Here is a 13943-nt window from a genome sequence, read left to right on the forward strand (position 1 = left end):
CTAAACCGTCCATCCACGAAGGCCTTTGACCCCAAAGTCCTGCTCAGCCGCACCCGAAATAATTGAAACATCTCTGAGGGAATGCCAAAGTAGAGCAGGTTCACAAACTTAGTTTGTTTGCTTGGAAAGTCTGGTTCGTTTGGGGAGGTGTGAGCACGCAACTCAACTCCCCAAAGAAGCGAACGCTGGTCCACCTATAAACGTAGGTCTCTAATTGCAGGGAGCAGGACTACAACGCAGGGCATTGTGGGTAAACACAACCAAAACATGTGCAAGTGTAGAACGATAGCAGCGTATTATGTATAATAATAAAAAAAACTCTCCCTCGCTCGTTTACAGTGTGTGCCGGTTAAGGGACGTATTTCCGGTTCCTTGAGAGCGCACACGACTTTACTATAGACGCGAATAGTGAGAATGCACTCAGGCGAGGAGGGGGCAGATGTTATTCAAACGGTTCACTAAAGTGTGTAAGCAAACTCAGAGCGGCTGAATCGCACCGAGTGTGGCCGACAATGAGGTGTGAAAACGAGTTCACAATTTAATCACATGTTAGATAAGAATCCCTCAGCAATGGCTGTGATTGATGCGATGAAGCTTTCCTCATTTTAATCCACTAATTATATTCCGAGTATATCTTTCTTTAACGGCCTCATTTCCGTGCTCATTGACGGTCTCAACAATAGCTCTATCACAACGCTGGACGCTATATTATTGCACAAATGGTGGATTGTCAGATTTCGAAAACCCAAATAGCTCATTTAAGAGCTTTACCAACTCCGAGGGCGTGTTCAGTGAGTGAGAGCATGAATTTAACAGCACGATACTATACCTAACAAGGCCAAATATTGTAATTGGCGTGAGTAGGGTTTCCCCCCCCTTTGGCTGATTGGTGGATGTTAAAGTTCCAGCACAGAGGAGGCAATTTCATGTCCCATTAGCTCCATGCAAACCCCAGATTGGACTTCTGTCGAGACGAGGAGGTTCTGTCAACATGAGGCGGAAACAGAGGGTCCTGCTGCTTCCTCGCTCTTCATTCACGAGCTAAATGTTACGAACTGCATGTACAACGTCTGATGAATGTTCCAAAACTGCTGTGAGATCTCCAGTTTCACTTCAATATTATGAAAATAAAGTCCGGAGGGATATTTTGAGGCTTATTTTAACCATTTTTCCAGAATCGCTTTCAATATCGGGCAAATATTTACAATTGACTGCATGTTAACATAGTGTATTAATCATTTAAAATGAAGAAAAAACACTGTAGTACACAAACACCAGATTACGTGCGTCAAATTAGAAATTTGAACTGTATGACACATATTTAAAATAACATTTCTTTTCATTGACTTTTTGTCTCAATGTCCAAAAACTCTCTCCTCTGGCAACAAAGGCTTCCTGCAACAGCGCACGAGCGAAATGACCGTAATGACCACACGGTGGCTTTGACGTGCAACTTCTCAGCTTTTCCGTTAGCAACTAAGTAGCCAGCCATTTAAAAAAATCTCTCTCTGTGTTTAGTGTAACATTGACTCCATATCTAGGGTTTAGACTGTTAAATAACCCCAAAAAACAAAGCGTAGTCTTCTACTGGTTGCAAAAATGTCTCCTCCTCTTGATTTACAACACCGACGACGTGGTTAATTGGTGACTTAACCACGCTTATTGACTTCAAGCTGATTTCTGCTCATCAATAATTCCGCGATACCGTTTAAGCGTGCTGTAAATCCAGCGATCTGTGAGAGCGTTAGACTCCCACTGGACTCGAGTCACATCCTGGGGGAAATCTGGCGTATGACGAGAGACTTCATACGAAAGACGGCGGAATAACAGAAGTCTGAAAACGACAGACGCCGCTTGGGCTCGGCTTCAAATTGTGATTTTTGTTGGTCAAGATAAGTTTTTTTACACAAACGTCCACAAATTTGAGGACATTTGACTATAAGCTGTAAAGGCTGCAGATATAATGTGATGACTTTTACACAGAGGCACTGTGTCTTTTGGTTTTCAGCCTCATCAGCCCCGGCGTAGACACGCGCACACACACCGGCTAAGAACTTAGATTTAAAAACAAAGTCAGGGCGCACACAAAGCGAAGAGAAATGCCACTGGGTCTCGACAAGCCTCTTTGATTATGTGGCAAAGAGCCGGCAGTTTCCCACACCTCATGGCGTGCGGGGAAGATATCAGAGTGCATCTGCTGGTGTGTATTTCTAATCTGTATGCTTCTAAGTGACACCAAAGCACAGCAGGAGTGACTCGTTCTTTCCACCGCGCGCGTTAATTAAGCACGAGGCTATCGGCGGCGGGGGCCACAAAGGCTGGCGACAACTCCCGCTCTTCAAAGACATAAATCAACGCGGCTCGGGGATAGAAACCACATCCCAGGAGCGTTTGTTTACTTATATATGATCTTTACATTTACATTCATATTCTCCTGGAGGATCTGTCATCGCAGCAGATTTTCCAGATGACTTGTATACAATTTGGCGAAGGACCTTGTAGAAATCAGCTTGCATGACGGTCTCTTCCAAGGCCACGTTTCCCTTCCCCCTCACATCACTCCCGAGCCTTTTTTCTTTTTCTTTTTTTTAGTTTCCTGAGACGAGCACCTTTTTTGTTTGCTCTGGAGTTAGCGCCGCACGAAATCGCACTTGATTAAATGTCAGACGTCTGAGCTCGCCCGTTGCACAGTTTCCAAATTAAAAAAACGCCGTCTCCACATCGCTGTCTCGTCGACTCGTGATAAGGACGTTGTTGTTGTTGTTGTTTTTTTTTACTCGTTAGGTGGCAAAACGCTCTCGCTCGCATACTAAAATGAAATGTGGAACAAATAATGAAAGCAATAATTACAGGGGTAAAAAGGAGTTCGAATCCGCTGCTCTCCTCGGCGTCATATAATTACGCGACAACACACAAACGAGTGACTAGTGACTTGTAAAGCAGTTGTTTTCCGTGTAACTGAATCATTAGAATCAGTTGATTAAAAAGATTTGGTCAGTACTTCCTGCACAGACGGAGCACAGACTCCGCCTGACACAGTCACAGTAGTGAAATACAGCGGCAGGGTTTGGGATGCCGTTTGGGACTCCTCCTCCTCCTCCTCCATTTTCCTGGTAAATTTTGGAGATTAACCCACGTTTATTAGGATTGTTAAGTATTTTTTAACTGAGCTACAGTTCGGCATCGTTCGGCTTGATTCTTGTGACCAAGAGACCAGTGGTTCTCAAACGTTTTACACCACCTGAGAAAATATCGAGCTCTCGAAGTAACACCATTATCGCCAACGTTAAAATACAGTGGTGTAAATAATGTAAGTCGAGCAAAGTCAGATACGGACTTTTCACAGGAGGCAGATTTATTCCCAATCAGATCATTTGCTCTCATCCTCCTCTTCCTCACATAATGTACTTAATCATTTTTTTTTGTTATTTTATCATTTTCTACAGGTCAAACTACACTATTTCTGATTTTCCAACAGAGAAAGCTCGCGTACCACTCATGGTACATGCACCACAGTTTGAGAACCACGGATCTAGACATCACCGCACATCTTTTGCTTTAAAAAGTACTTTTACAACATATATATGTGGGTGATGATAAGGTAACTCTGCAAGAAACTGGATTTAAAAGTGCAATTTTTAAATGAAACTGAACTGAACGTTCAGATAATCACGGTCCCACTGCTGTGTGTGGTTGGAAAAACCAAAGTTCCGTGCACGTGGGCCCTCGGGTGCATGCTGGGAGGTTACTGAAATACCAGACAGACGCGCACATCTCTGCCCGGGTCGCTGAATGACAGGATGGGACCGGATTTTCCACTCTGACTATCACAAGTAGTGACTTATCAGAGAGAAAAGAAAATATGCCTCAAGATCGGAGTGGAATGGGGGGGGGGGGGGGTGAAGTGGGCACAGAAACCAACTCTAATCCTGGAGAGTGAAATTTTTCCTTTCTTGAAAGTGTGTATTCTAAATTAAGCGATTGTAAAAATGGTGATGCTGGAGCAATATAAGACAATTTTACAGTCATAAATAAACTGTCCTTCCTGGTTCTAAGTGGATTAACCGAGTGAAGTCAGCAACTTCCCTGTTTAGTGGTTTCCACTACTTTAATGCTGCTTAAAAAGAGTCAAGGTCATCCTGACTGAACCCGAAACATTCTGCAAAGTCAGTGGAAGTTATCTGTGCTGTGACTCACTCAGTAAAACCTCAGCGCTGTGACTCACTGTATCGTTAAACACTGCATCACTGTTTTAGAAGGCGGTAAGTCTGAATGACGCAGAAGAGACACAACCTGATGTCGGCTTCAAAATGATTACTCTTTTTTGCTGGATGGTTTTTACAGGGTTCAATTCAAGGACTTTCCAGAACCAATTCCCTCAAATTCAAGGACCAAATCTGCTCACACATCTTGAGATGGGAGGGTCCTTGGGAGCTTGGACTGTGTAATTTCCTTTGGTAATTGCATTTCCCAGACGTCACGTCGTCATTTGCTCTCTCTTTGCTTCGCTTTACTCGCTCATTGTTCTGCACGCAATCTCACGTCAACGCCTGACAGAGACTATGACTATGACTCAGGTATAAACCTAATGATGTCATATCTGGACTAGGACAGGAAATGGAAAGCTGTGCCCATTTACCAGGCAATAGGGGATATGTAGTATTTCTGGCACATTTTACTACAAATGTCTATAAGCTACACAGCATAGGTTGACCTTTGTCCAACAACACAGAAATATCAATTAAGGTAGCCTAAATGTGAATTTCACATGGAGGTATAGACCAGCCTTTGTTACCTGTCACTCTCCATCTCTTTTACTCTCTCTCGTTCTTTGTCCTGTCATTTTCAGTCAAATCAAATATTAACTTGGACGCCTTAGCACCAGTATGAACTTATGTGTCACCTCATACCTGCATTTTAGTGACAAAAGCTGCAGGAGAAAGGAATCGACAACATGTATACAGCACTACCTGTTTCTGTCAGGAGCATTTGCAGCATCCTTCAGTGGCGCTGCGTGCAACGCTTTGTTGTCTGTGACGCGGCTGTGATCGATGACCTCGCCGGAGCCACGCTGAGGTTGCAGCAGCAGCAGCAGCAGCAGCAACTCACTGCTGCTGCTGCTGCTGCAACAACAGCTGCTCCGGCATAAAGCAGAGGCAGCCCCTGTGTGCCGCGTGTTCAGTCAGCCCCTCCAGCGCGACGAGCTTAGTGACTCAGCGCGAGTCAACCTCACCACCACCTCCTCCTCCTCCTCCTCTCTCCTCTCCTACCCCTGCCTCTCTTCCTCTTTGCCCTCTCTCTCTCCCTCTCTCTGCAGGTCCACACACTTCTCTGGCACATTTTTACAGTGAGATTTTCCTTTCTAAAACGTCACTCACAGTCCATGTGCATGCATACACTCACTATAATATGATCACAGAGGTGAACACGCACACACAAAAAGCCGGATAGGACCCGATATGAATGGCAAACACAGTTATACTGTACATCACATGGATATGCACGTACACGTACATATATACATACATATATATATATATATATATATATATATATATACATACATATACATGTATATATATAGAGCGAGATAGATATAAAATGCATGCAAAATAAGGTGAAGTCTCACAAGACAATGACGTTAGTGAAGAAGACAATCAAAGACATACTGTGGCTGAAAAGGTGGTTGCGCGGCTGGTGTAGGTGTACCTACAGTAAATGGTAAATTGACAGTCTGAGAGAGTTTCTTATAGAGGCTAATGTAATGTTTAGCAGCACAAAAGAAAGCAGAGGAATTAGTCCATTTGTGACACTTTTTGGTGACCCTTTTTTTTTTTACCCCTCCCCAACATTTTTTTGAATGGATTTCTTGAAATCTGCAAATTTGCACAAAATTCTACAGCAACAATAACAAAGACACAAGAGCTAGAGTAACACACACGCAGGTCCAGATACACCCACAGCAGATGCACCCTCTGCAAGCATGAATGACCTTATGACTGACAAACATTGATACTGGCACCAGAGCGAGTAAACAGTTCCTCTTTAGGGGGAAACAATAATAACGGAGTAATAAACAGAGTAACTCACAGGTAGGCAGCCTTGCCCTCCTCCATCTCTTTGCCCTTGCCGCTGGTGGCCGTCTTCTTGCTGCACAGGGTGCGCGTGATGCACATCAGCAGGCCGCAGTGACGCAGGAAGAAGCAGCTGATGTCGACCAGCACGATGAGAAGCAGGAGCGCTCCCAGGCCGAGGCCCACCACCGCCCCCAGGCCCAGACCGCTGAACAGGGATTCTGCTAAGGCAGTGAAACACACAACACAGGGAGGAAGGGGGTAGGGAGGATAAACACTGTTAGAAATTTTGACTTACACACTTTTTTATTTTTTCCCTCTAAGCCGTGCAGACAGAGGGTCAGGTGTGGAGCAGAGTCAGTGGAGCCAGGATTCATTAGATTGCCCCGAGAAACAGTCTGCGGGTCAGTTGCCTGTCTGAGATATGCCTGACCTCCCGGATGAAGGCCGGCCCCCTCGCTACGCCCCGCACGCGGTGGGTGTATCGGTGCGTAAGGGTGTGACAGCAAGAAAACCATCAAGCTGAATTGAGCAGGAGTACACGCACAAAAAAAAATCTAAAAAAACTTCACTTCAGGAGGTCACTTCAATTCCACCTGGTTAGTTTCTAATACAGATAACTTCTAATCCAGCGACGCCTCAGTGGAGAATCAAAATTATTGGGGTGAATCCACTAAATCTCCTCCAAAACAAATCAATTCCAAAAAAACACAAAGTTTTTTGTATCACAGCAAATATCGTATTAAACTTTTACAGACTTAAGACTGTGGTGCGTAACTTCTCGACATAAACACACCAAAGGTTTTTTAAAAATATCTTTGTAATTCATTCCCAACCTAAAATACAGCAGAACTCTCTGTCCATCACGGAGCTTCAGCCCTCTCCGCTCGCTCTACTAAGCGGTAGAAGACGGATGGATGGAGGTTTTGTTTTTGCCATTACATGTCTGGGGCTCCGCAAATCTGCGAAATCGAGAAAATGTTGAAATATTTAAGATGCAGCCGGTGATCGAGGAAAAAAACTTTACAGAGAGTGTAAACCTCTGCTGAGGCTGCTCACTTTCCCACAGTATCAGTACACTCCTCTTGCAAAGTAAACAATGACTTAAAAAAGACAGACGGAGACAAACAGATGCACCAAAATCAGCTTTTAAAAGACTGAAAATACAGAAGCAAACATGTTTCACGGGTGCTGAGGTCTGAGTTTATTACTTTAAACACTGCTTTTGCGCAAGTGTTACTACGCCGATGCTTCATTCAAATTTCAATTTACAGTAATAAAGAAAATGAAGGCGCACGGTGTAGTGATGAGAGGTTCCCAGCGGGCACAGCTGAACAACACTGTGCCCTAAAATGGTCCCGGGGTGGCGAAGCGAGAGAGCGAGAGAACACCCACACTGCAGGATCAGTGTTGACAGCTGGAGGTCTGACATCGCCGGGAGTAATCAGCGATGGAAGAGTGAGAATGAATGAACCCTCTTACTTAGGGAGTCTCGCGCGGGCGTTTCGGCTGTGAGCGGGAAAGGTGAATGAGACATTTATGTGAAATTGTAAGCAACGAGAGACTGAGTGCTGACGTCTGTCACCTCGGTCGCGGCCTGTCTAAAAAAAAAAAAAGCCTCCAGTAACATTTACTTCTTACTGTTTAAATGGAGTCAAATGTGCATGTGCTGGATGTGTATTAAGGTCAATTATATACACATTTACATTCCCAGTCCTTGTCCCTTTTAAATGTCGACGACGTCACGGAGGAACAAACACGTGTTGTACACTTGACGAATGTGTCGTTGTGTAATACACGGCTGAAAACACTCAAAATACATTTTTCCCCTGCTGTCCCGCATTCAGATTTCAAAAACAACGTGTATTCTGTGCTCCAGATCTCCTGCTTCCATTTGCAAACCTTATGTAACACACTGCATGTGCACAAAACACCTAAAAAAAACCTACTTCAACAGTCACAAACTATATTCTTGCAGCCAACCAAAAATGGCGAGGGATGACAGGAATCAATATATCAGCTCGCTTCAGTACTATTCCCGGCACCGTCTCTCTATTTTGGCTGAAAAACACCCTTCAATTAAAGCCAAGAGTCGACACTTTAACTGGTTTCGTTTTTTTTTTTTTAAATCCAGCGTGGAGGAGTTCTGAGCCGGCGCGTCAGAAAGGACTGAACCTTCCCGAGTCTGGAAGTTGTCACAGTGAGTCACCAAAACAAATGACTCTCATGTTGTTGACTTTGTTCTCGACTTCAAGCTGAGACGGCAGACAACGCAGACTGGCAGCGAGTCAAAGCACACAGAGAGAGAGAGAAGAAGAAGAAGAAGAGAAAGTCAGGCAGGGAGAAAACCTCGTGGCAAGAACAACTTTAATTAAAACACTTTGTGTTTTCGCGAATCTGGGGGATGTGGGATTTGAAACCCGTCGACTGGATCAATATTTCCTCACTGCCATCGGCTACTGTTTTGAATCTCACCTTTTGAAGTTTTATCTGCGTTAATTGAGCAGCTATAGCAGCCGACGCACGGGTGGTAAACAACACCTTTCTCGCGCCCCTCAAGCATTCACTTACTTCACAGGAGAAAAAGAATATTCAGCCCCTTTTTTTCCCTCCTTCTTCTTCTTTTTTTTTCGTCTTATGTTACTTCTTTTTCCAACATCGGATGTTTGAGGCCTTGGGCTTTTATATGTGTTTACGTTTTTCATATCACACAAAGCCTTTGTCTCTTTCATACGGTGACAACACGGGCAGACAATGGCGCGGGCAGAATATGTCGGAGCATCAAATCACCAATATTAAGGTAGAAATGTAAGGGAATTTCAACATAAATGACTTAAAGGGTATTTGAGCATGTCATGGTTCAAGATTCACACTTTAAATCATTTATTTTAAGGGGATTTTAAAAAGTTTGTGTGCATTATTTTGTGTTTTCTTTAATGTCATTATGTCTCTCTGAAATGTAAATGTATTTTTCTGTTCACTGTTTTTTTAAATGGACGGCACTTGCCGCTCACTTGACATCAAGAAGTAGGAAAGGCGCAGACAGACTGAGACTAAGTACTGTGCATTCGATCCATAGTGAGAAAACAAACCTTTGTTAATGTGCTTCTGCAGCGTTCTGTGAGCTACAAATACATGTTTTCCCCTCCAGGAAACAGCTCAGACGTCTACTGCGGTAAGAAAAGCTGCTTAACTTTTAAAAAACTACTTAAAGAATTGTTGAACTGTTCACTTCCATCCAGTAATCCGTCACAGTGTGAGCCAAAATACTATAAATATGCTTCATTTCATGTCAATTCTGGGATGGTACGGTCAGGTGTGGCTCTGTAGCAGCCTGCAGCTGACTTAATAATGGAAGTGAGTAATGAGGTCATTTATATAAAAGAGGAGAAGTCTTTTCCGGAGAATCCGGGGCATAGCCGCCCGCTCTCCTCTCGGACCACATGATCACCTGCGAGAGGCGGCGGCATCTGTGAGAACAACCCCCGCAGGTCACGGTGATAAAGTGCTCGCAGCGGTTTAAAGAGGGCCAGAGCAGAGCCGGTCAGGAATAAAACAGAATCATGTCTATGTTGAAAAGCAGCTGAAAATCACAGTTTGAAACAAAGTAATGAGCAAATTCCAAATGTGTGCAATTTAATTCATATATAACAAACAATTAATATATGCAAGTTCTCATCTTTGCATTGGAAGATAACATTTTTGGCGGCATCTTACGTAAAGATGACTCTATGACATGGTAAATATTGAACTGCAGCTAGTTATGTTGCAAAGACGCCAATGTATGAACCTTTCTGAAGTACGACGTCAAGTCCTCAGGTTTTCCCTGCTTCTTAAACTATTATTTACTAATATTTTCTGGTTTCTTTGCTTCACACGAACCAAAGAAATCATTCAAGCGGGAATCACTTTGGTTTGTGCACAAAACAAGAGAGAGAACGTCGCCATGTCCATTTTTCAACATTTTTTGGATCAAACGATGGCTCAATATATTCATTTATTGTGTTATTATGGGAATAATCGTTAGCTGCAGCTCTAATAGTCTCATCTAGTCATTAACAACTCTCTGGTATAGAAACTTTTCGACAATTTTGTGTTTTTGTTTGACACAGCAGACCAATGAAAACCTCACAATCTCACGCTTTGTGATGTGTTTTTGGATAATTAATCGCCCCCCGTGCGCCATTCGCCTCCGTGTGAAGCACATTCACCGAATCAGCACGAGCGGAAGAGCACAATGGGGTGTGTGTCCGCCCTCTGGTGATATTTGGACTCTGTTGGCCCTCCTCCCCGCATCAATAAAACTGTCCACGCTACAGCATCTAGTCCCCATTTCATGCTTTCCAGCTGGAGGTCAATCGAGCAGAAAACATCCCCCGAGCGAGCGAGCTCCGCCGTGGACTGAGGACGACGGCGACGTTGACTTTTCACAGAAGATTTCTGACACTTCATCGCAGGCGGCGACTTAAGTTTTCAGAAAGTCTTGAAACACCAGCTTCCATTAATTCTTATTTCCTCGCTCTATTAACTACTTTACTGTCCCCTCCTGATTAATTCCTTGATATATCGGGCCATTAGCGCTATTTTTCAGTTGCCAGACACCCTCGGCCGCTTTGTGTGGCACCTGCAGCCATCCATACACACTGCCCGAGCTCATTAGGCCCGAGGTGTGATTGACCATCCCTCGATTGGATGCGAGAGGACATTACCCGATTAATGATGACCCAAACAGGGCTGATTGGGGAGGTAGCCGGCGCTAATCTTTGGGGGGTGTAAACATAATCATTTGTGGATGTGAGGGAGGATTCTTTCCATATGAGCTCACTTTGGGATGTGATGGAGGTGTAGAAGTTTGTGTGAGGAGGCCGCGCAGAGAATTAAAGATAATCGTTATTAAAGCCCTGCCTGCCTCGTTTGAAGGAGTCCGAGGCAGCCGCGCTCTGAAGTGCACTCAGTGTATAAGGAAGAGGAAAAACCACACTATTTTTTTTAAGAATATGACAGTCAACCTTGAAAGACTTCAAACACTCCTGTAATTGTTGCCGTCGAGGGTAACAGCTCCTTTTTTGGGCCTCCTACGTCCACGTCTTTGAGATGGCGGTTGAAACAGCGAGCGGAAACAAAGCTGTCGATGACCCTGCCGTGACTGGGTTGTTCTTGGAAAAGATATAAGGGGCCGATGTTGTGTGTTTCACCGCACCTTCCTGCTCTTTCTCACCTAACCTGGTTCATGATATACACTGAGGGAAAAGCAGGCATGTTATTCTTTTATTCCGTGCCACTTTAATTAATCTTCTCCCGTCACGATGTCCTCGGAGCAGAAACGCTAGTTCAACAGAGCAGCGTCGATTTCTGAATATGCCCCCCCGACAAGAAGCAGATGCTCAACAAGGTGTCTCAAAAAAAAACAACTGTTTTGCCCAATAATAAAGATGGATGTGTTTTAATTGCACGGCGGATTTGCATCTATTTAGATTTTTAAAACTGTCAGTCAATGAAATGAGTAAGAAAGAGATTTATGAAGAGGCGCTCTAAGTTGTGGGTGTTAAATACAAATGAGGAATCGTTGAATTTAAAAGTATGGATGCTTTCAGCACGTATACACCTTAGTAAAATACTAACAATGATAACAGAAAATCTATTTTTCCACTTGACTGTTCTATAAATTAGTTTTCAGTATGATTTCAACATTTTTACGCATTTCAAATTCATGGGAGAACAGTGAGGCGAGGCAGCGATGAGCTGTGCCTCAGCTCTGATGGCGCTGTGCCGCACACACTGACTGATGCAGGCAGTTGGCGCATTGGCCATTGCCTCTCTTTATATGGCCAATGTACATGTTTGATTATATATGTACGACACATGCTGACGTTCCACAGTCTGTCTTATATATTTAATGTATGTGTGTGACTTATTTAGTCTTTCTGAAGTCAGGATTCTGTGTTTAAAGTCAGAATTCTGTGTTTAAAGTCAGAATTCTGAGTTTAAAGTCAGAAATTCTGAGAAAAAAGTCAGAAATTCTGAGTACAATGTCAGAATTCTGACATTAAAGTCAGAATTCTCAGAATAAAGTCAGAAATTCTGAGTTTAATGTCAGAATTCTCAGAATAAAGTCAGAAATTCTGAGTTTAAAGTCAGAATTCTCAGAATAAAGTCAGAAAAGTCAGAGAGATCAGCTGAAAAAAAAATTAGAATTTGACCTTATATTAATAAATATTATTTTGTTTTTCTTGCTATCGTATTGTTGAACAGTATGGCATTGATTAAAGCATATTTAAAAAGCTTTTAAAACCACTTAATGTTTCAATTAAGGTAAAAACTGAACGATAAGCTTCTATTTTGGGTTCATATATTTGTACATCGGACGAGTGCCTCCCCAGTCATGTTATATATACACACATGCGAGTACTAATACAATATAGTCACAAGGAAGTACGTGACACATGCTGCTTTGGTGCTTTACCCACTGTTCCCGTGCTCCTTCCGTCTCAGCAGGACGTCTGTCACTTGCTCGTGATAAAATATTTACATAGCTGACAGTGATATTGTCTGATGTAAAAAAGAAAAAACACAAACACGGTCCCTTTTATCTCGACAGTATTGTATTTGTTCAATGAATAAATGAGAGGGAGAGAGAACGTGTAAACATCGGCGTCAGTCTCGTCGCATTATTGTTCACGAGCCGGAGCGTTTACTCCGCGTAAGAGCTGCTAACGCGCTTTAAACAAATGTGGGTTTTTGGATTAAAAATGATATTTCACTGCGGCGCCGCTGCTCGCTCACTCGCTCGCTCGCGTCCCCCCAAAGACTCTCGCGACGCTTGTGTCGGCTTCAGTTTCCAGCTTTAATCTGAGAATGTTTTATTGTTTCTGGTGGTGTGCTAGTTTCACACGACCAGGAGTACTTCAAGTGATTATATTCAACAAAGCTGCTTTGAGGTGTCAAACTGGCGGCCCGAGGACCACATGTGGCCCCACAATCGATTACATGTGGCCCGTCACTCAATATCATGTTACTATGAACACAGCATGGCTGAGGTGATAGAATATAGACAGAATACAATACTAATTATGAAAATGTAATTACATATATAAGCTTTTTTTGGGGTGTTTTTATTTACAGATGAATTTTTTAGATTTATTTTGCATCATAAATATGTTTATGATAGTGAGGTGCACATCGTTCCATATCAAAACAAACACTTTTACTTTGAAATACTGTGAAATATCATCATGACAATCCATTTTTCCCTCTAGTCCGGCCCCCTCTTGACCAGACTAGATGCTCATTGGCCCCCAGGCCATTTGAGTCTGACACCCCTGCGGCTTAAAGTCTGTTTACTGGGGTCAGAAAATGTCTTTATTTGCCTTGCTGAATACAAAGCTGTGAAAGCTACTTATCAGGCGCTGCCCAGACGATGGAGGAGTTTCCTTCTATATACGTCGTAAATCCTCGAACAAGAGCCGTGATTGTCATGCATGTTTTTCACGACGCTGCTTTAAAATAACGACTTTCATACGGGGGGAATTGACGAGGGAATCGATTAATGTAATGGACGTCTATAAAAAGGACTCTTTTTTTGATTTGAGGAGAGGAGAGACCCTTCCAGATTATTTTCTTCAAGTGCTTTGACGAGATTATGGGAAACAGAATCTCAATCGCAGCTTTTTATGGCGCGTGACTGCAGGAGAAGAAGAGAGGCACACGGCACTCATAACAAAAAGCAAGAAACACCATATATACACTATGGGGAGAAGTTATTCCAGGGTAAATATCAATCATAGTTTTTAACGTTACAATCTGAGTTTAATAACGAAAGCAGCCAGCGTGTTCTCCTCCCGCCGTCAGACTTCTATGATAAATGTAAAA

The 13943-nt window shown here is 43.2% G+C and overlaps 1 protein-coding gene across 6 annotated transcripts in view; it reads right to left on the minus strand.

Moving 5' to 3' along the window:
- LOC131446911 (neural cell adhesion molecule 2-like) overlaps window positions 1-13943 on the minus strand; it is a 254209-nt gene that overhangs the window by 5806 nt on the left and 234460 nt on the right. For 3 of the 6 annotated variants that reach the window (XM_058618313.1, XM_058618296.1, XM_058618327.1), the window contains exon 16: window positions 6091-6298. In XM_058618313.1, coding sequence (XP_058474296.1) covers window positions 6091-6298 — 208 coding nt within the window. Of the gene's footprint in view, window positions 1-5669; window positions 5710-6090; window positions 6299-13943 lie in introns of all 6 variants that reach the window. The other 3 variants (XM_058618306.1, XM_058618336.1, XM_058618320.1) reach the window with 2 other exon arrangements.

The sequence above is a fragment of the Solea solea genome, chromosome 2, assembly GCF_958295425.1.
Source record: "Solea solea chromosome 2, fSolSol10.1, whole genome shotgun sequence".
In the NCBI taxonomy this organism is placed as follows: domain Eukaryota; kingdom Metazoa; phylum Chordata; class Actinopteri; order Pleuronectiformes; family Soleidae; genus Solea; species Solea solea.